Source organism: Grampus griseus (assembly GCF_964374135.1).
Source record: "Grampus griseus genome assembly, chromosome: 2".
Lineage (NCBI taxonomy): Eukaryota > Metazoa > Chordata > Mammalia > Artiodactyla > Delphinidae > Grampus > Grampus griseus.
Window position 1 is genome coordinate 37,428,475 of NC_139018.1, and position 23,674 is coordinate 37,452,148.

At 38.7% G+C, this 23,674-nt stretch overlaps 1 protein-coding gene across 7 annotated transcripts in view; it reads right to left on the reverse strand.

The window, feature by feature from the left end:
- SYNE2 (spectrin repeat containing nuclear envelope protein 2) overlaps positions 1 to 23,674 on the reverse strand; it is a gene marked incomplete at its 5' end in the record, with an annotated part of 272,663 nt that overhangs the window by 59,023 nt on the left and 189,966 nt on the right. For all 7 annotated transcript variants that reach the window (XM_082648159.1, XM_082648158.1, XM_082648156.1 and 4 more), the window contains 15 exons: positions 284 to 378; positions 1,313 to 1,457; positions 1,570 to 1,724; positions 3,831 to 3,959; positions 4,633 to 4,812; positions 6,011 to 6,215; positions 8,990 to 9,120; positions 9,598 to 9,768; positions 11,943 to 12,095; positions 13,566 to 13,721; positions 15,401 to 15,577; positions 17,253 to 17,399; positions 17,816 to 17,998; positions 19,442 to 19,574; positions 21,132 to 21,328. In XM_082648159.1, coding sequence (XP_082504285.1) covers positions 284 to 378; positions 1,313 to 1,457; positions 1,570 to 1,724; positions 3,831 to 3,959; positions 4,633 to 4,812; positions 6,011 to 6,215; positions 8,990 to 9,120; positions 9,598 to 9,768; positions 11,943 to 12,095; positions 13,566 to 13,721; positions 15,401 to 15,577; positions 17,253 to 17,399; positions 17,816 to 17,998; positions 19,442 to 19,574; positions 21,132 to 21,328 — 2,357 coding nt within the window. The remainder of the gene's footprint in view (positions 1 to 283; positions 379 to 1,312; positions 1,458 to 1,569; positions 1,725 to 3,830; positions 3,960 to 4,632; positions 4,813 to 6,010; positions 6,216 to 8,989; positions 9,121 to 9,597; positions 9,769 to 11,942; positions 12,096 to 13,565; positions 13,722 to 15,400; positions 15,578 to 17,252; positions 17,400 to 17,815; positions 17,999 to 19,441; positions 19,575 to 21,131; positions 21,329 to 23,674) is intronic.

Genomic DNA, 23,674 nt, shown 5'->3' on the forward strand with positions numbered 1-23,674 from the left:
CTTTGGGGTAAAAACTTAGATAATGGTACTAGGTGGATGGGTGCTTGCAAAGCATCTGGTCTGCTAAGCCCACCCATCTACCATGGGGAAAAGGGCCCCTGATGTTTTTATGGCCATGAAGCAAGACTCCATCCTAATATAAAGTCAGAAGACCGGCCCCATGGTGGTGTACCAATGACGTGGTCGCAGGCACTGATGTAGTCAAGATTCACATGGTGGAAGGCCCACCCGGCTGCCTTGCCTTCCGCATGCCCACAACCATTACGAGTCCCAAAGAGCTTACCTCTTCTCTATTTCTGCTGTGTCCAGGAGTTGTAAGCACTGGGTGACATAAGAGTCAGCAATTGTCTGGTTTATAGAAACTTCAGCTTCTAACATCTGTATATGAATTAAAATATGGGAATTGCTTTTGTGAATTTCCTAATAAAATCTAAGCTCACAGAGGATATGTGAGGTGATTAATTTTCAAAAGATTTGAGGCTAACTGCAAAAAATGCTTAATCATCACAACAGTACCTATGAATATAATTAGAAGCAAATAGGTCTAATAATAACTACACCTAAGGCCCATTATTGGGCTTTTTCTACTTGTTAGGCACTGAGTAAAACATGCATTGTCTCACTTATTCCTCAGCCTTACGACTTAAGTGAATACTATCAGACTCATTTGAAGAGGAGGAAACTAAGATGTTCATAACTTATCAAAGTCACCCAGCTTTGCCTGGACAGATTTCATTTTCAGTGGATGATCTTAATGTAACAATGCAGACTTAAATCAGTTACACTAAAAAGTTATAACGCACTAATCATGCACATTTTGGAAATGCAGGGTCTGCCTATAACCACCAGGAGTACTCTCAAATATACGTCAGCATCAGCATGGGGAAACTCCTCTGTGAAACTATTAATGCTACAATTATAGTTATACCGGTCGCTTCAATACTTTACAAAACTATTCAGTGAAAATGCAAAGATGACTTGAAGTATTTTAACATGCTCTTGGTAAAGTGGTACCGTGTTCGCATTATGCAAAAGCAACGTTGTGCTAGAAGCTTCCACCTACTGTAGAAAATCTGGGAGTTCTTTCATTAATAAAATAGAGCAGCAAAACAAAATTTTGAAATTTATGAAATGTGTGAGAACTTTACAAATGATCAGCCAACAACTGAATTTGCTCAAAGACATATATTCTGTGTTTAGGGGTTGAGGATTGATAGGTTCTCTCTGTATTTTACTTTATTTAATCTCTCTTCCCCTGAGTCCTGCCCCAGGGTGAGGAGTCCAAGGTGGCAGAGAGCACAGGTTTATTTACCTCATACGTTTTCTGCTGTTCCAGGAGAGCAGGGAGGCTGTCAGCAATGTTCACCTTGAGCATCTCTTCTATCTTCTCCAAAAGCTGGACCCACTTTTCACAGCAATAAAGAAACTTTTGATTCAATCCAATCCCCTGAAGTTCACTAAGAAGGTTTAAAAACAAACAAAACAGAGCCATATAACAATGACATTACCGGGCTCAACTGTTAATTTTGCCTTAATTGAAACAGAATGGGAGAGCTGGGCTGTTCTGACCTGCAGCGTTCCAGTGCTGTCGCCGTGGCCCGAATCCATTGCCGGTTCACATTTTGTAATGTCTTGACAGCTACGTCACTAAGTGGGAGCTTGAGGCTTACTTCATTCAAATGCTCAATATCAGGTGACTGGGCTGTCAGTGCCAGCACATGATTCTGTGAAAAAGAAATTAAGTTCCAGATTTTTGGATGCCAATAAGATATCTGGATTATGAAAAGGCTTCAGAAATCCTACAGATCTTCCTTATCTCAAAGAAGAGGGAAAACTGGGGCCTAAATAGGTAAACGACTTGCCCACAGTCAAATAGCTAGTTAGTGTCAGAATCGGACCTGAACCCAGATCTCTCAATCCTGCTTTTTTCTAGAACAAGCTGCACACATGGCCAGAACTGAAATAGCCCAGGAAATAGAAAGTGATCTCAGATTTTTGTCTTTGAAGAAGATGGAAATGAGCTTTCTTTTTTAAAGGACCCATTCTGGACCTTCAAGTCCCATTTAGTCTGCCAACAACTTGACCTTCAACAGAACATGCAGTTTATTTACAAAGTAAATGAAAATTCAATCCTTAAAATAACCCTAGCAAAGCGTGGTAGTTACACATCAATATTATGGTGAAATCATAGGAAAGCAAACTCACCGAAATTTTATCTTTAAGACAATATTCCAGGGACAGCCTCTAGGACAATAATATATTAAGCAAACATCCTTCACCATATCCATGTTCTCACTACAGAACTCTGCCACAATAGTCTAGGTCAGGGTCAACAAACTTTTACTGTCAAGGGCGAGATCATAAATATTTTAGCCTTTTATGACCCATATGATCTCTGTTGCAAATATTCAACTCTGCCCTTGTAGCATGAAAACTCCCATAGACAGTACGTAAATGGTGGAAGGGCATGCCTGTGCCAGTAACACTTTATTTACAAACCAGGTGAGGGGCTGCATTTAGACCATGTGCCATAGTTTGCTGACTCTTAATCTAGGTTATGAATATTGGTCCTTAGGAGTGTGCAAGATCCAGAATTCTTTCATTCTTCCATTCATCTATGTTAACTATACTAAACTTACTAAGGTAATAAAGAAGGAAAAAATTATACCATTAATTTAATAGGGCATTTTACTTTTTGATCTTCAACTAACCAGAAAAATTCAATTCATCCCAATAGCCAGCTGCTAGATTATTTTAGTTCACTGAAGCTAACTAGTAAAGACTTCAAGATTTAAAAGTCTATTAAAATTACTGAGGCATATTACTAAAATAGATCTCATGACCCAGCAATTCCACTCCTGGGTATATATTCAAAAACAACCAAAAACACTAATTTGAAAAGATATATGCAACCCAATGTTCGTAGCAGCATTATTTACAACTGTCAAGATATGGAAGCAACATAAGTGTCCATCGACAGATGAATGGATAAAGAAGATGTGGTACATGTATACAACGGAATATTACTCAGCCATAAAAAAGAACAAAGTTTTGCCACTTGCAGCAATATGGATAGATTTGGAGGGCATCATGCTAAGTGAAATAAGTCAGATAGAGAAAGACAAATACTATATGATATCACTTATATGTGGAATCTAAAAAATACAACAAACTAGTGAATATAACGAAAAAGAAGTAGACTCACAGATGAAGAGAAAAAACTAGTTGTTACCAGTCGGGGGGGCAATACAGGAGTGGGGGAGTAGGAGGTACAAACTATTGGTATAAGATAGGCTCAAGGATGTATTGTACAACATGGGGAATATAGCCAATATTTTGTAATAACTGTAGATGGAAAGTAACCTTTAAAATGTATAAAAATTAAAAAATTGAAAAAGAGAAATAATTGACAAATAAATTGTATATATTTAAAGTGTATGGGACTTCCCTGGTGGTCCAGTGGTTAAGACTCCGTGCTCCCAATGCAGGGGCCCTGGGTTCGATCACTGGTCAGGGAACTAAACCCCACATGCCACAACTAAGAGCCCGCATGCTGCAACTAAAAATCCTGCGTGCCACAACTAAGACCTGCCACAGCCAAATGAATAAAATAAATAAATATTAAAAAAATAAAAAAGCAAAAAAAAAAGTGTAATAAAAAGATCCCTATGTTGTCATACTTTTCTAGATCTTAGGGAAAACAGGTCAAGAATGAATGGCATATCAATGACTGTGCTCAAGAGTTAAGATGCACATAGATGACAGTAATTCACTTATTTTTTATTCTATGGTGAACCTGACCCCTTAGGAATGACAAATATTGGCAATACCAGGAATAAGTCAGGATTTCCTTCTTTTTCTTGCTGGTAGAGTTTATCCAAATTCTCTTCTTCATGAGTAATGAGACTTTTTAAAGAGTCCAACTGGTCCCCAAAATCCTTGAACTGTGATAGAACAAACTAGAACAAGAGAAGTTTTCATTAGAAACAATTTTCATGTGCATCTATAACAGAATCAAGTGCAGCCTTGTGATAAAAGTCCAAGCTGTTTTCAGCCCTAACCAGTTCATTATCTTGAATTCAGAACACTCCTGATACGCACTTTGTGCCTTTGGCAAAGTATGAAGCCTTCACAGGGATGGAAAGATCAGTTGCTTGACAGGGGCACCTAGAGGAATCCTGCTAGCTAAATATTTTTTCCCCGCTGTGTGATATTGGAGCCCCATGGCCTTCTATTCAGCTTTTTGATAATTCATGCACTAAAGGCTTTTCAAAAAGTGAATAAAATACATAACAAATGGTCGTGCTTTAAGCAGCTACTCTATGACTCAATTACCCAACTTGGAAATTCAAATAACTATGAGATCTGAACAGTGCATGAAATATATCACTTTAACATGTTCAATAAAGAAGAAATGTATGCTTAAGATCTGCCCATTGCCCATGTGATTGAAGAATCACATGACTGAAGAATCATGTCAAATGGTAGATATGTTTCGGGCATCTTTATTCTGTGGTTTCCCTAAGGTGCAGCCCACAAAGCACTAATAACTATCACTTCGCAAGATATAAGGAATTGAAGGGAGTGTGCAAATGTCCAAGACTTCAAGTTGAATAGAAAACTAAGATGGACCTTAAATTCATTTGTTTTCATAAGCAGCATCTTTTCCAAGTAGGAAGTCCTCTGGAGGGAGTGCATTTGACCAGAGAGGAGCACGTGGGTGTTGGGCTCTGCAGGCTGTGGGAGTCGATCCAGGAGAGTGGAATCTTGGAGAAAGGCTTCTTTTGTCTTCTGCACATCATGCTGCAGCTCCTGGAGAAGAAAAAAGTGATCGCAAAACATTTCCTCCTCCTTTCCCAACAAAAATCCCCAACTCATGCCACTCCATCAACATCTAGGAGAATTTCTGCCCTGAAATAGTGAGTGTGGCTTTTTGTTACTGTTTATTTTAAAGAGATAAAAAAGCTAAGCCTTCTTTATATGATATCACTGGTGCTGTTCTGAAATTTGTCAGTTCAGAGCTAAAAGTAACCATGGATAAATAGAGTTGGGGCTTCTAGTTTACAGAAACTGGAGATGACTTGGGTACAGTCTTATGTTTTATATTTCTAGTCAGTGAACACTTTAAGGATCTGCTTCAATGCATTTTAAGAATCAATCCAACCCCGTCCTCTGCCTGACACTTTGTGACATAAATGGATCCATTTGCAGAGAGTATAGAATTTCATTGACCAAGACGATTTTAGGGCTGCTCCAGAAATATTGCAACTGTGTGAAATTTCTGTTTTTGTTGTTTTTCAAATGCCAACAGATTAGATAGAAGTTGTTCAGAAATATGGTTCATATCTGTTGGATTCTTGTCTCTAATTTAATTGGTTAATACTTCTTTATTTGACCTATAGTATTAAAAGATACAAAATGTACCTGGTCACCTAGTTTAAAACTAGAAAGTATTTGCTTTCTAGGCATTCATTAACATAATAGAATAAAACCACAGAGGAAAGTACACAACTCTTAAATAATAGTCTAAAAATCATTATATCCACAGAAAAGCCTTATTAACATGGTAGTGAATCTAAATGATTATTCATTTAGATTAGATAATTATTTAGATTATTTAGATAATTATTCATGATTATTTCTAAATCAAGAGATTCAACATCTACTATTCTTAGATGACCACATTCAGCTGATATATTTCTGCTTTTATTGGAGACTTTGTATGAAGCTTTGGCTTTAGAGATGTTCCTGCTAGAGTGAAAGGGGAGATTTGGAAGGAGGTGGTGTCAGGTGCCCCTGACCCAGCTACCTGCTGCATGGCCCTCACCTCTGAGCCACCACCTGGCTCTCCCAACCCCACACGTCCCTGTCTTGCCTGTGTCCTACATGGTCTGCTCACACACCTGTCCTGACCCACTCCTCCCTCCCTGTGGTCTGTCTAGTCCCTGGGTCATGGCCCTGTCTGTCAGGCTGTCTTGGCCTTGGTTTTCCCAATGGGCTTAACGCCTACCTTTACGTCCCGCAGGGCTGGGGGCAGGACCTCTGCCAGGTTGTTTCCAGATGTGTTGATGTTTGCGAGCTGTTGGTACTTTGCTTCCTGCTGCTCCAGTCTTGCTGCAGCTTCAGCGTGAGCACTGTTATATGCCTTCCAGAGCTGTAGCGGGCTCTGGGCCCTCTGCAACTGGTCTGCAATGTCTTGGTTTACCTGCGTCCACCTGTCAGGGCAACATGAACAACAGGAACCCCATCCATCCTTTCCTTTGCAGCAAAAGCACAGCGCCCACACTCTACCCATAAGTTAAGAGCAGATAAATTAAGAAGACGTGTTAATGTCTTTTCAAAATTAATGCCATCATTAATATATAAACAGAATTCCAAATTAGGATACTTCATTGACTTTATAATTCTCAACAAAACCCGCAAAATTTGTGACTGGCAGGAAACACCTATTGTATGATGCATGTCTCTTAGGCAAAGGTGAAGAAAGTACTGAACTGTTTGCCTGATGAAACTTCCTCTTCATGGGAGGGCCTCTTATTTTATAGAGGGGGTCTTTAAGTAGGCCTTATTTAAATTGTGTTTATGTCAAATTTATTTTCTAATTACAAAAGCAACATGTTCCTTATATAAAAGTAGAAATAAAAAACAATATATTTTCCTACTTCTCAGCAAAGGGTATTTATTTCCTATGATGTTCTAAATTTGCTAATGTTTTAATGTTTTGTAGAAATACGGGATGGTGTAGGACTAATTTCTTTGTGGATTGAGAGGAAAAAATGGCAGATCTTACCTGGTACTTGATAATATTTCATTTGTTCTTTAGAGAAAAGTTAATTCCTGTGTATTCTCTTTCTACTTAGGCCAATTTGCATCAGAAAGTTACTCACTTGGTAAAACTGATCTTAGTCACATGAGAAGAGAAAATTGCATAGCCCTCAAAGGATGCTAGCACACAATCTATGAGGGAAGGCAGCAGCAGAGTACCCAGGCCCCAGATTTACATAGCTGGTCTCCATGGCGGGGGGAGGGCCAGGCTAAAAATCAACTCTGGAGTCCAGGCGAACTTAACTAGAGCTGTTGATGAAACCCAGTTAGAGACCTCGCTTTTAGAGTAGATACCACCAAGTTATGAACAACTGCAAATATTAAAAGTCTTTTTGCATCCATGAAAATCAGCTAATTTTGTGGTGCTGGCACATTCATTGGTTGTATGATTTGTTTTTTGGATTCTCATTTATATGCACTGTTAAACTGCTACAAAAACTAAAAATTGTAATAATAAGAAAAATAAGAAGTTATTTTCTGTAATACATTTTTCATTCTATTAAAATTGAAAAAAGCAGAAATTAAAAATTTTTGTTTTTATTCCATACTGTGGACTGTAATATCTTGCCTTTCTTTCCCATTTAACTTAAAAAATTTTTCCCATGGGAAAAAAAAAATTTTCCCATTAATAAAAAATAAGTAAGCCTAAGTTTAAATGGCTGTACATAATGGTCTATAAATGGTCTTTTTTTGTTTAATTACCAAATTCCAGCTTAGTATGGATATTGGGATAATTTTCAATTTTTGCTTGCAAAAATAATGCTCAGATAAACTTTGTCCAAAGGATTTTTTCTGTATTTCAAGATATTGGTCTTAAATTAGACTTCTTAGAGAATTATTGGGTCAAAGAATATAAATACGTAAATATTTTTAAGGTTATGGGTATATGTTCAAACTGCTTTCTGAAAGCATTATAATATTTACATTCTCACCCAAAACACATGAGAATGCTTGTTTCACAATATCCTCAACCCCGCTGAGTGGGCGAAAAAGGTGACAAATGGCATAATTGCTTTACTTCTTTGTATTTCACAAATCTTCTCAGAACCACCTGTTTTTAAACAAGATTTTCCCCAATTATAAATACAACATATGCTCACACCCCCCCACAAAACGTGTGTTTAAATCTATCCATACCTATATTGAGATTGTCTACCCATCTACCTACCTACCTACCTACCTGTCTATAAAGAGAAAGTAAAAAAAAACACCTGACATCTCATTAATCTAGAGATATCTACTGTTGGCATTTTGGTGCTATTTTCTTCAGTCGTTTTCAATATGCCTTCTGATATATTCTTGTGCCAACAACTGAATGTGTATGTGCACTGGTGACAACTGAATCCCTTTAATAGCAACCTGAACCACCATATGTTTTGAGGGAGGCCCCCATTACTGTATGTGAAATTAGATACGTGTCTGTGTTTATCTTTACCCTCCCTCCTCCCCCTCTTCCACTAAGGACTGGATCTAGGGCTGAGGACACCACTGCAGGGTACATAAATGTGGTGTCCCTTGTTCAACATATGTTCAGAATTGGTTTATAGGAGAGGTTGAATCTGCAGGAAGGAAGGGTGGAGAAGGCCACTGAGCGTAGCTTAATCTCTCCGCCACTGTCTGGAACAAATCAGCTTTGGGCCAACTTTCATATTCCATCCAGCTACATAAAAGCCTCACAATCAACCAGGGCCACACTCCTTAGAAGGAGTTTTCTATCATAAGTAGTTCATCAAAGAATGCCTCCCAACCTCACAAATATCTCCTGAGATGTATTCTAACATCCCCTTACTTCCACCTTATAATGTTTCCAGTGAGACAGACTGCCCATCTGGCCACCCCTTAGCCTGTTTCTCCCTGTTGATTTTGGTGCCCTTGAGGATCGCATTGGGCATTTAGCCTATGTCCACTGAACGTGGCTACACTGGGGCTGTACTTAGGACATTTCTAGATTGATTATACCAAACACTTGTACAAGGCAAGTAATAGCCTTCACGTTAAATCTTACGTGAACAAGATCCTTCCAAGCAGGAGAGACCAGAATAGTATGAAACCAGTTATCTCAGATGATTAAGAAGGCTTTACCCAGCCTACGTCCCTTCATTTGTCACACGTCATTAAGATAAAAATATCTGCTCTACCATTCAAATTGCATCTTAAAGTGTACCTTGTGTGGGTATTTTGGCATTTCTCTTGAATTATTTCAGCAACTGAGGGGCAGTAATCTTTGAGTTTTCCAATAACCTCCTGGAGTTTCTTCCAACTCCCTTCACTGCTCTCAGCTTCATCTTGAAGAGTCTAGGAGAACAGAGCAGGAATGTCAGTTGTAGAACAGCCTGGCCTCGTCCAAAGAAGGCAGCAGCTGGTCAACACTTGCCGCTGTACCACAATAATGTTAACACTCAAACTTTAATAGGACAGGGATAAATTACCAGAAATGTGAAGAAGAAAACTGAGAAGGCATTCTTTCATGGGGCTAGCACTTGAAATAGCATACTTAAAAAAAAAAAAACCCCAAACCCAAACCTTTAAATTGTGAAATAATATGGACATGAAAGATGAAGAAAAATTCACAGTATACTTGTACCAAGTTTCACTCATTTGGTTCATGTCATTCATTTTGAAATTTCAAGTTATACTTTTGATGCTGCTGTTTAAAATACTGTTTCGTGTTTCTCTGTGGAGAACATAACAGTAATTGTGTTCATTTCTGTGCTTCCTTCCATTGGAGATTTTCTGCCAATAATGCATTGTGCCAAGATCTGGTTAATATACCTGAAGGTTCTGCACCTGGCACCTCAAGGCCTCTAATGATAAAACCACAGGTTTGCTGTGTTCCATGCAGTACCAGAATCGGATCGTCATCGTATTCACTTCATCATAGAGTTTATCATAAGTCTTCCACTCCTGCAAAACAGACTGCATGGAGGTCTTGAGCTCATTGACCTATACAAAAAGTAGAAACATATTTAGGAAATCATCGACAAGAGGCTCTCTCATCTTTTTTGTTTCCCCCTCCTAAGGACTCTACCACCGTATCCAATTTAGGCATTTTAATTTGAGAGTGGAGCTTCAGTGATTCACTGAAGGTGAGAAGGGTGGGTCAATGAACAAGAAATATCAAAGAAGTCTACGTTTTAGAGTAGCTGAATGGAAAAGAGCCCTGAGACCAGAGCCCCCAGCACAGAGAGTTCAGCCTACAGAGGGAGAGCCCAGGGAAAAAAACACTGATTGAGGAATCAGCATCTCAGAATATACATTTCAGGGACACCCTATTAGCTTTCTGAACTTGGGCAAGTTATTTAATCCTTGAGTCTATTTCTTCCTCCACGAAACAGATATAATAAATGAAAACATAAAGAAAATAGTGTCTGTGAAAATGCTCTGAAAACTGTAAAGCATCATAAATGTAAAGTGTCAACCTGTGTTACCCGGCACTTAAGTCTGGTTACTACTGGAGAGCAAGCAAAACTTGGAGAGCGTCATGCTTGGCCAAAATGATGGGCAAGTGCAAAGCAGGAGGAAATGCAATGGTGGCCATATTTTATTCTTTAATGTGTTTTGATAACTATGAAAGGTTGAAAATTGAAGCATTTAAATGATCTCTGACACAATCGAGAATATACAAGTATATAAATCTTTATATATTATGTAAAGAACACTTATATCTCAACAATAAAAAGACAACCAAACTCAAAAATGGACAAAGGATTGAACAGCCATCTCTCTAAAGAATATATACAAATGGCCAATAAGCATATGAAAAGACACTCAACATCCACAGTCATTAGAGAAATAGAAATCAAAACCATGAGATACCCCTTCACATCCACCAGGATGGCTATAATCAAAGTTGGATAATAACTAGTACCGGCGAGACTATGGAAAAATGGGAATGCTCATACACTGCTGATGGAAGTGCAAAGTGGTGCAGCTTCTGTAGAAAAGTTTGGCAGTCCCTCAAGAAGTTAAATACTGTATAGAGTTACCATATGACCCACTAATTCTACTCTTAGGTATATGCCCAAGAGAACTGAAAGCATATGTTCACAAAAAAACCTATACACACACATTCTCAGCAGTGTAGGAGGGTTTTAATGTCTCCATATCCTTGTCAACACTTGTTACTGTCTGTCTTTTTATTGCAGCTATCCTCCTGCAGCCTGTGAGCATCTTGAGGGTAAGAACCATTTATTTTCTTATCATTGCACCCTTGGCAGTGAGCACAGTGCCTCACAAAAGATATGTTAACAAATGACTCACACAGATATATATGTTAAGCTCACCCCTACTTTTCTGCCTGAGTCCTGGGGGAAGAATGAGGCTGAGGGTCACCTATGGATTTCATTTACATGGGTTATTCCCAATTCTCCCTTGGAACAAATGGTTGAATGTAGATTTTAGTAGATGACAAATAATCCACAATAAAGACTCTCTGGGAAACATGGACACACCTATAATAGGTTAGTATTTACAATTTCTCCCTCCATTTGTGGGGAAATGTCAAAGTTGCAGTGTCTGAGGATGCCTGCCCTTTGTCTTTTGGTGTTCTTCCTCCCAGAAGGGGTAAATGCAGACTTTGACATGCCTTTCATACAATTACCAGACGTCTTCCACAGTCTTCTATGCTTTCTCCTCACCACATGCTGTTTCTCCCCACCTCTGGAGTTTTCCCTAGGCTGACCATGCTTCTAGCTTAATAGAGGCTACATGCGATAGGATCACGCCCTCCCTGAGGCATCTCCCTGGGTGTGGGGAATCTGAGCTGCTTCTTCATAACTGCTCCTGTATATCTGGCCAAGAAACAATGCCAGATGCTCTGCTGGGTTTGGGGTTGGGGGTGGAGACATTTTTGTGTGTGTGAGTACATTAGACAAAACAAAGATAACCAGGTGGACTTCTAGCTTGCCAAGCATGTGGGAATTTGGTGACTTTGCCTCTGAGTATCCAGTGAAGGAAAAAAATGAGAGATCTGAAATGTTTTTCTCTACTTCACTTCAGTAGTTTTCACAGCAACTTTTCAGTTTTTGGTATGGAGCGAGTGTCCATTATCAAACAAGAAATAAGGTAAAAGAAGGATACGTGGAGAGAAATAGTACGCTGTAAATGAATTCTAGTACCTGGTTGATAACACTGTTTTTCTTTTGAAATAACTCATCAATTCTAGATGCTGTATCTTCCAGCAATGGCATTGTCCCACTCTCTGAAGTCAGGTAACTTTGTCTCAATTCATCCAATGCTTTGGATTTAACTGCAAGTTGATTTTCTATATCCTGGAAGGGCAAGAGGAAAAGGTTTTCATATGCACAATATTACAAAACAATTAATAAGGGGTAAGAGGTAGGAGTCTGCACTTTTCAAGTAATAATGCCAATAGAGTATATAATTTAATAACATTACACAGAAGACATTTTAATCATATCACACTCTCAATTCAATTTTTACAGTGAAATTTTGTAATATGAATTTACAATATTACAATATGAGGTTTTACAATACTTTCCATTATTACATGGCTCTAGATTTTAGAAGCGTCTAGGTAGCAAGTCCTTATCATCATGGTATAGTAGAAAGAGTCTAGGAGATATAGTTTCCATTCCACGTCTGCCCTGTACTGGCTGTTGGACCAAGCGTTAAGTCATCAAACTGCCAAGTCTGCATTTTCCCATCTGGAAAATAGTGATGACATCCCAGGCCTGAGTAACTTAGCACTCAGGTGAAAGTAGGGCGGCCGGCTGGGGGTGCTAGAGCACTGAGCTTCCAGTCAGGAGGTGGCTGTAAACACTCTAAAAGGGAAATGGCTAGTGGGTAGTTAGAAACAGGATACGACCATCTGAAAAGATCTCTTATGGAGGTGTTGCTGCCCATATACTATATCCAGTATCATTCTGTAACCTTCTAAGTAGAACAGGGGTCTGAGCCGACTTTCCAGCCCCAACAGTGAGAAGCTCCATGCCTTTCTGTAGGCGGTGCAGAACCCACGTAACCTGTGCCGTCTACAGCTCTGGGACAGTGGAACTGCTCTCAACAGGAGTGACACAATCAGGGCGGTGGGGAGGGAGGAGTAAACGCACGTTTGGGTAAGGGCACCTCAAAGACCAAGTGACCTGGCAAATGATGACTGAACGAAAAAAGGGCACAGCCAACATGCTCCAGCCCAAATGGGATTTAGACAGTGGTTCTGAGGGAAAAGTAGTCCTTTGAGAACACATTACACAGTAGGTAAAATAAAACCATTTTCCTCTGAAGAAACAGAAAGAAATACTAAAACTCATGGAGGCTTCAGAGTAATTTTGTAAATAGTGGAGAAATTAATAAAAACACAAAAACTGGAAAACATCAAAATCAAAATTCCCGTGGAACTTTTTTTTTTGTCTGCACCGTGCGGCTTGTGAGATCCTAGTTCCCCAACCAGGGACTGAACCCAGGCCATAGCAGTGAAAGCACTGAATCCTAACCACTGGACTGCCAGGGAACTCCCAACATTTTTTTCTTAGGAGTAGCATTCAAATCTCTTAAGAACTACCATAACCATGAAAATACTTCTGTTTATCATTTAAAAACAGCATTTTGCAGTTCTGTAAAACACATGGACACATCTATTTTATAGAAGAGAGTTAAGTAGCTGGGGGCTTTGAGGAGAATCCTCAGAAATTACAGCAGCTTGCCCTGCTCCCTGGGGCAGGTTTGGTAACTAACAGCCTGACCAAGCCACACTGGACAGGTGCTGTGTGTCTTCTCACCTGACAATCCAGGAGTGTCTTCTGCACCGAGACCACACTTTCAGGTTTTTGTAAAGTGTTCAGTCTCTCCTCTTGTGCCTCCATCCAGTTGTTCAGAATCTGTATTTTGTTTTCATTCTCAGTGATACTTTCCAAAAGTTGTTCTAATTGTTGTATCTACCAGTTATGAATAAGAAAATAAAACTTTCTTATTTTAAACCACATGTTTAAAATGTAAATGTCGTGATATGTTATTTTTAATAGGATAATTTTGTTTCTTCTCAGATTTCTAACGTTTTGCACAAGATTTCCCAAAAACTTTCGGAATAAAGATTCATAAGTCAGGAAATATGAATTATTTTCTCCTTTTTAAAAAAAATCTAACATTTGAAATGAAAGCTAACCTGATAAGAAAGCTGGCTGTTCTGGAGTTCCACAATATCTGTACAAAACAAAATCATGTTGCTAACACTCAATATTTTTTCATTGCATCATCTATTGATATATGTAAAGCTTAAGAAATTTTTTTCCCCCAGACTCTCTTCATTAGACTCACTTAAAAACTGTCAATATAAAGAATATCACAAATAATGCATCAATTTAATAAAGTAATATTTTTTAAATGTCTGTGATTCTTCTCATTTTTAATGCTTACAATGTTTATTAGAGGTTACAATCATAGTATATATAATGTTTTATACTTCTTTTCATATGCCATAGGCGCTTTCTGTCATGACTTGCTGTCCAGTATTTCATCAAATGGACACTATATAATTTGATTAGTTATTTCTCTCGAGTTGGAAATTCAGGCAGTCTACATTTTTCACCCGAATAAATAATGTTGAATTGAACACTTGGTGCACATATCTTTTCCTTTTTGAAGGACTGTCTACTTAAAATAAATGTAAAAGAAGTGGACTGCTGGGTTAAGAGATAAGATGATTATTATGGTTCTTGAAATTTTCTGAATGCTTTCCAAAAGGCTATGTAAGCCATTATCTGCAATGTTTGAATGTGAAAGCCTTGGGCTTTTATCTTTATCTTAAGTTTTTCTAATTTAGTAAGTGTATAATGTTATTAATGTTTATTTCAAATGTCTGACAATTAAAGTGGTAACCTTTCCATATTTATTCGCCAATTATAATTTTCTCTTTTGTGAATTATCTGCTCATGTTCTTTGTCCATCAAATCTTAATTGTATGAATCTATTTGTATGCATTCTCCACACAATAAAGAAATCAACCGATTTTCACTATTGTATATAAATATTAAATATTTTCCCAAGAATAAGTGTGCTTAATCTTTTCGGTCATGGAATGAAAAGCCACCAAGAAGCCATATACATTTTTCTTCCTTTTTATAATCTTTCTAAAGCTGAAATAGCTTTGCTGCTTTTTAACATCTACTTTCACAGAAAATGTCGAAACTTCTGACCATTTAGTAGCCTCATGTAATACTCGACATCTTCTTAAATAACATTTCTCCTCTTCACTTGCCTAAGTCAATTTCCTACTAAGAAATCGCAAAGAAATATAAAAACTATGTCCAACTCTTATATGCACCAATGGAGGACAGGATTTAAAAGGGGCTAGAATTGAGATGATTACTAGGTTTAACTGTAAGTAAACCAGACAAATGTCTTTTTGTTTTTTTTAATTAATTTTTTTTGGCCACTCCATGCAGCATGCAGGATATTAGTTCCCCGACCAGGGATTGAACCCATGCCCCCTGCAGTGGAGTGTGGAGTCTTAACCACTGGACCAACAGGGAGGTCCCACAAATGTCTTTTAAAATTTTTCAGAAAGTGGTATTTTGCAAAGGCTAAATCATACATCAAGCTGTGACCATGAGCTCACCTTTCCATTCAGTGTTCCATGGACCCGGTGCCACTGGCGGTTCATCTCTCCGAGATGCTCTGCAAACTCTGTTCTCTCATAGCGCTTACTTTCCACATCACAGGTGCTTAACTGAAGTAATGACTGGTTAACAAAGTCAACTATCCATTGTTTATAGTCCATTTCCATTCTAAACTCCTAAAATGAACAAAGAAAACAAAATTAAACCACCAAAGCCTGAATTGAAGCAGATGAACTGGACCTCTCCTTTGGTGCACTGTAGGGGGCGCCAGGCTCCCACCCAGTAATCAAGAGGCACCTGTCTGGAGCTATGTTCTACCCTCCCCCAACCCCACCACGCATCTGCTTTATTTGAGTGGAGAGTCTTTTGGGGAATTACACATTCCTGGGAACAGAGAGACTCACCGCTTTCAAACAGACTGAAAAGTCAAAGATGGTACCATGTATGGTAGTTGCATCATAGGAACCAAAATCAAGACCCAGAGTCTGACAAAGGATTCCTTTGAGAGGCTTCCCGAGAGCTCCACTGGAATTCAGAGCCATCCTGTGGGCTCATGGAAATGACAGGATGGGAAGTCTGAAGTTAAGACTCTCCCAGAGAACCCAGGACACCTTTAAGGAGCTCTGCCAGTTTAGGCAGCTTCTCTTCCTCTGCGGACCGTCTAGGCCTCCCCGTTTGGATGACTTTAAGTTCTAGAGCAATCCTAAACCCTCCCAGGGCCACGCATGTTTCTGTTAAGGCTGATACTTGTTGGGTTTATTCTGGCAAGTTCCAGCACCTCCATAGCAGACATCCTAGGGTAAAACTATGTGCTAGGTTACTAGGGCCTGTGAGAAAAATACACATAGGCCCTCTACAGATTGTACTACTCACTGAAGTTAGGATGGGATAGGATATAAAAAGGAAATCCTTGCTAATACCATGCTTTGTGATTAAGCCATTCATCTTCTGCCTACCAGAGGCTACATGCATTAGCCTATGAGGTCTTGGAAAGCAATGACCGGAGTCTTCATTCATCTTTGTGTTCCTAGTGGTGAACACCTTGCCTGGCACACAATAAGTGTTTGTGCGTGGCTTGTTAAATGTTAGTTAAATCTACTTGAAATCAAATATCTTGGAGAAGGTCACATCCCTATCTATTTGTAGAAGGATATCAACTTTTCCTTACGTATTCTCTTATCCAAAGAACATTTACTTAACACCTATTGGATGCCAGGTGTTGGGCTAGGTGTGCTGTTTCAGGGAGGTAAAGGAGGAGCCCCTGCTCTCAAGAAGCTAAGTCAAGGTGGGGAGATAGGCAAGTAAGAAAATAATTATAATACCGGGTGACACGAACTATTGATAGCACCATGGAGACACCTAATCCTGGAAAGTAAACCGATCTGGCTGGGAGAGTCAGGGTAGATTTCCAAATGAGAAGATACTTGAACTGACTCTTGAAGGATGACTAAGAAGATTCCTACAGCTAAAAGCGGGACACTGGAATTCCAGGCCAAAGGTACAGCACGTACAAAAGCAAAAGCACGAGCAAGAGAGCGCCAGGGGCGGTGGAGGGACCGCAAAGGATTTGGTTCAGGCAGAGTCCAGGGTTTATGTGGGGAAATGAAGAGCCAGAGCCAGTTAAAAGCTTGGATTCTGTCCTGTGGTGATGGGCGCTACCAAAGGAAACTGGGCAGAATAAGAGCAAGTATACTAACTCCTCTCTCTAGAATCATCCACCATCCCATTCCCCATGCTTAGAATTAGTTTTTCTAAATAATATCCTCCATGCCTCTTTGTTCAGTATTTCCCTTCCAACTGACTTGCCTTCTTTATTTAATGAAAAGGCTTCTGGCTTTTTTGTATAATTACCTTGTACTTGTGAAGAAGATTTTTAACTTGAGATGCAGAACTCAGTGAATGCTCAGAGTCTTCATCTGCAGTTTGATGTTCCACATTGTTCATCCAGTTAATCATTTCTGTTATTGCTTTACGAGATGGCAATTTCTCCATCTGAAGCTGCAAAATCAAAATGATTTCCATTTAATTACCTGCAGTTAACAAAATGAATCAGGGCATCACTTAAGATAATATCTGGTTTGATAAAAGGTCTTGCCACATAATTATGCAGGTTACTCACAAAAACAAACCCAGCATTCAAGCTCAGAATAAGTGACCCCAAAACAATGACAATGACCTTCACATAAACTAACACAGTGGTGCAGATAAACTGGGAAATAAAGTAATTAAGCCTGATTTCTCTCTTAAGAAAGATCCCACTGGAGGAGAGTCCAGTAATTAAGACCTATATTCAGTGGTGCCAGAGAAAAGATAGGTGGTGTCAATGAAAATTACTGAGTCAGAGAAATGATTTTAAAAGAGTTGTGAGCTAACAAGTGAATGCTAATTCAAATGCTGGGTCTTTAACTACTTACCTGGTGAAGTTTTTCTTGGATGTCAGGAAGTTGAGTTATGAGCATTGTCCACTTTTGTTCAAACTGTGCTAAAGAAGCTCTCAGTGTCGCCGTATCAGCTTCTTTCAGGTGAAGAAGTTGGTTCCCAGTACTTAGAACTGCAGTTTTCAAGGAGGACTTTTCATCAAGTTCCTTTGAAAACTCCTAAAAGGAAACAGTTTCAAAGTTTAGAAACTTTTAAAATTTACATGTGTCATGGAAGGACTTCCCTGGTGGCGCAGTGGTTAAGAATCCGCCTGCCAATGCAGGGGACATGGGTTCGAACCCTGGCCTGGAAAGATCCCACATGCCGCAGAGCAACTAAGCCCGTGCACCGCAACTACTGAGCCTGCGCTCTAGAGCCCATGAGCCACAACTACTGAGCCCGCGTGCCACAACTACTGAAGCCCGTGCGCCTAGAGCCTGTGTTCCGCAACAAGAGAAACCACCGCAATGAGGAGCCCACGCACTGCAATGAAGAGTAGCCCCCGCTCACCGCAACTAGAGAAAGCCCACGCCCAGCAACGAAGACCCAACACAGCCAAAAAAATAAATAAACAAATAAATATAAATAAATAATAAATAAATAAATAAGGCATGGAGTAACTAAGAGTCAGAATAACTGGTTAGAGTCCAAAACTAAATAAATGAATTCAATTCAAATAGTAAATATTTATATGTGTATGTATGTATGTGTGCATGTGTATATGTGCTCACATGTGAGCGCGCACACACACACACACACACACACACACACACACACACACACACACACACATTTTTCCTGCTAAGTGTCAGGCACTGTTCCAGGCATTTGATATATGGTGGGGAACAAAAGAGATGGAGTTCCTGCCCCTTGAGTGGCTTATAATCTAATGGATTAATATTTTTAAAAATAGACAAATCATCAACTATAAAAAGAAAATACAGAACACAGCACTACGTTCATTTTTCTTTAAAGTTCATATTAAATGAACTAAACACAACAAATTTTTAACTAAAATATCTGAAATCTTTCCTGGTACTTACAGGTTTTTTCCCAGTATATTTAAAAAATATTTATATTTTAATATCAAAGTGAGTAATCATAGCTACAAAATACGAAAAATGGAGAAAAGACTAAGGGAAAAGACGAAAAGGTCTCAAAGTATAATTTATATCACAAAATTAATACTTTCTTTTCTTCAAAAAAAACCACTTAAAACAACAGAACAATAACATTTTAGTAGAAACATCAATTCTGTATATAACAATTCAAAACCATGTATTTATTAGCTAACATTTATGAATTAATAATCCTGTGAGGTTTTAGGGGGCAGGTAAGGGAGTTATTTTCTGCACTTGTAAAACATGCCCCATGTCAGGGCAAGTTTTAAATATATATATATTTTATAGTGTCAATTTAAAATATACTTTATCATTATTATAAGCATATAAATCAATAGTATAAACAAATAGTTCTAAGTTTGAAGAATGCAGCTGCTATTAGCCCAAGTTTTACCCCTTATCCACAAATGATTATGGAAACTATCACACCAACTCTCCTAATTTTCCCCCGATATTTTTTTCTAACCAACAATTACCTGAGCATATTGTATTACAACTTACAAAAAAATTGTTTATGTTGCTTCTGATTGTGTCCAAGTCCTGAGACACATTGAGGGACTGCTCTTTCCAGTAGTTCAGAGTTTGCTGAGAAGATTCCAACCACTTGGTTAACTGATCTGAATCTCTGTTATAACTAATAGGAGCAAAGTGGGAGAGAAAGGAAATTAGAAACGATTGCATCCCCCGTATATTTTCTTCTGTTTCACCATTTATTTTCTTGTGTTGACCAATCCTATTATTCAGAAAAATCATGATTTTTTAAAGAATTATACCCTGTTTAATCCCAGGTCCCAAATCTGATGCTCCTGTCATTTTCTACGACTCTATAATGACTAATCAAGAACAAAGAGGCATTTTAAAGTCTAAAATAGTCTTTTAAAAGTTTATTACAGCTATACAAAAGTAAACCCACAGGCAAGGACAGAAATTATTTTTATTCATCAAACGTCCTCTATAGATTTGTGTACAGTAAAAATATAATCAGCATTGGTATAAGTTGTATAATAGCGAATTGCTATTGGCTGGATGCCAATATATTTATCTGATGGAATGAAAATATCCAAGCAAAATGCGGTCCCTCTTGTAACTTCTAAACTTCTCTAGGTTAAGACAGCCTCCCTAAGAGGTGGGAAAGAGAATGAGGTTAAGTGTTCTATGTTTTCTATCTTCTTCAAGGGTTTCAAGAATGAAGTAAGCGAAAGACAAATACCATATGATATCACTTATATGTGGAATCTAAAATATGATAAAAATGAACTTAGTTACAATACAGAAACAGACTCACAGACATAGAAAACAAACTTATGGCCACCAAAGGGGAAAGGGATGGGGAGGGATAAATTAGGAGTTTGAGATTAACGAATACATACTACTATATATAAAATAGATAAACAACAAGGTCCTGCTATAAAGCACACAGAACTATATTCAGTATCCTATTAAACCACAATGGAAAAGAATATGAAAAAGAATATATGTATTATATATATATGACTGAATATATATTACTGAACATGTATTATGAATCACTTTGCTATATACACCAGAAACTAACACAACATTGTAAATCAAGTATACTTCAAAACAAAATAAAAAAAAAATTTTTTTAACGATTTGATCAGTTAAAGCAAAAAAATTCTTTGAAGAACTCCAAAGACTTTTTCAAACTATTCCATTAGCTAAAATTATTTTTAAGATTTAAAAAAATTTGGGGGGCTTCCCTGGTGGCGCAGTGGTTGAGAGTCCGCCTGCCGATGCAGGGGACACGGGTTCGTGCCCCGGTCCGGGAAGATCCCACATGCCACGGAGCGGCTGGGCCCGTGAGCCGTGGCCGCTGGGCCTGCGCGTCCGGAGCCTGTGCTCCGCAACGGGAGAGGCCACAGCAGTGAGAGGCCTGCGTACCGAAAAAAAAAAATTTGGAAAAGTGTAGGAAAGAGCAACATCATGGCATAAAGGTAACGTGTATAATTTTATAACATAATTCCTAGTTTCCACAGGAGTGATTACACATTATCCTGAGTCTTGCAAACTAGCATCAGAGACTCTAGTTCCCATTTAGCCTGGAAGAGGGACTCAACTGCTTTAGACTGTCAAAAACTGTACAACAGGGGGATGGCATGTAAAATCTGGTTGACTGCAGAATCCCTCTGAGGTCTTTTTCTGATGCCAATCAATCCCTAAGAAACCACACCTGAGCAGATGCTTGAGAAGCGTTTGCAGTCTGTGTAGTTCATGATCAATTTTTTTGTTTAGGGACAACCACTGCTCTTCCAGTTTTGCAATCTGGCCCTCTAGTTCGGGACAGCTCACGGAGACCACCAGCTGTTTGCCTTCATTCACAGTCTGGTAAAGCCGGGCATGCTTCTCATCGATGTTTCTTTTTATTTGCTAATAAAATAAAGTCATAGAATGAATGATTTAAAAATTAAATCAGCCAGTCAATTCACAAATACTTCATGAAAAACCTACAGTAGAGGCTACTGAAGAAACAGTAACACTTTCCAAACCCTCAAGACTCTTGCAGTCTGGCTGAACAAACATGATAAATGGATTATTAATTATCTTCCACAATGAGAGTGTCCAATGCATTTCTACTGCACAGATTATACATGCAATATAAAATGAAAATTCACAGATTTAGATCTGATCGTTACTTCTTTCACCTAGAAACTAGGTGATGGTCTACAGGGCACACTGAGCTTGCAGAGAGGTTTTGTGTGACCTAAAGCTTATTCTGAAAATCAAGAAATTTTACATAGAAATCAAGATTTCCTGTGACTCAGGGAAAACAGGAAGCTCTAGCAAGCTCCTTTGGAAGAGGTTGTTCTCCTGGGTTCTCCTCCACCACTGTCCCCACCAGCCCTCCCACTGTCCACCCAGTCAGTGACCCTTATTTCCATTCTCCTGCCTGGGCACCTGGAAGCATTTTACATTGCGGCCTAGGTATGAAGGGGATCAATAAGAAAACATTTCTTTATCATCTTTTAGACCCAAACAGTAAGGGGGAAAGCTCATTTTGAGAGTCTTCTGGATATCAGGATTCAGGAGGGAGAAAAGAAGAGGATTTTAGAAGAATAAATGAAAACAACACATTGCTAATTCAACCTCATGAAAAAAAAAAATTCTTCAGAACTGTGAATGCAATGACCCCCTGAAGAGAACTCTGTCTAAAGGCAATTATCTTCTGTAGTTGGGTTCAGCTAATGACACATACCCTGACTGCTACTTAAATTTAATCTTAAAAAATAAATTATGATCAAAACAGAACATTTGCTATTTTCCAATTAACTTAAGCTTTTTAAAAAATTAATTAAAAAGTCTACCTCCAATGCCCTTTCCACCACTCCTAGCTGCAACTCCTTCTGCCTGCCCAAGTCCACAGGCTAGAATAAAATGTCCAACATAAATTTAAAAAAAAGGTTCTAATTTTCTAAGCCTTCAGTGTGAGACACTTCATCTTAAGAGCATCTCTGAAAAGTTTTTTTTTTTTTTCCAAAATATCTTTTGTTACAGTTACATGGAAATGCTATTGTTTCATGGGTTGCCCTCATATATGAGAAGTTTTAATTTTCCCATTTTATACACGGGAGTCAGACTGCACTGGTCACTCGGTCAGTGAGGTGTCAACTGGCAGTGGAACACGGCTTGTTCGACACCAGAGGCCATGCAACGGACTGACCCTACATTCCCGGCCCACAGACGTCCCCTGATCAAGATACACACAAACCTCTCCATGACGCAGAAGACGATAATGACCTAAGGAACGCTATCAGTGAGATGGGCTTTACTAGATATCTGTCTTCTTTCAGTCTGGCAAATGTATTTAAAAGTCTTAGAACAATTATTTTGATTTTTAAAATATTTCTAACTTAACAGAATCACAGGTTATAGTTTAAGGTATATAGCTACTCTTGGGGAAATAATCAGGCTTCTATCAGGTTGGCTAATATGAACTGTTTCTTAATATAATAAGGTTTAAAACCGATCTGTTTTCAGCTGCATTCTTTCAGCTGTTCAGGTGGTACCTTCTGCACCCCTAGGCTAACAAAGAATTGAAGAGCAGCTTCCCGCCCCCATAAGACTCAGCTTTATCTGAGTTCAACTCAATATGACAAGATGGCAAAGATATCCATGGCAGCTTTCAAGACACCTAGAGAGCATAACTACAGCATTCCAGCCTCTGAAAAATGTTCTTTACAGGAGCTTAAGTGCCTCCAAGGAATGGTGGGACCCTGCCAAGTATTCCATGCTTTCTTCTTCCATTCGGTCTGGTCTGGCAACAAACCTGCCTTTGAAGTTTTAAAGTTGATATATGATAGCAACCTCTAGCTGCACAACTCAGATTCTGACCACATACATTGTAAAGTTAAAACTAAGTATTTTCAGTTTCTGCAGAAAATATTTAAAACTTGTTTTTATCTGTTGGTCATGTTCTTAATACCATTTGAAAACCATTTTAAGGTTTTATCTTTTCTATGGCATTGAAATTTGAGACACAGAGACTTTGATAATAACAATACCAAACATTACACAAGAAAAAATTTCAAGTTTGAAGTCTCTTTATAACGCTGGTGGCAGGTAACAGATTATTGTTTGTCTCATAGGCTATGTCCAGTCAGGGCTTCACTGTTGTCATAAAACTAAAAATATGTTCAGAGGCCCGTGGTTTACAAAGTTCTTCCCATACTTTAGCTCATGTCCACACCCACTGACATCCACCTCCAGAGACTGGTA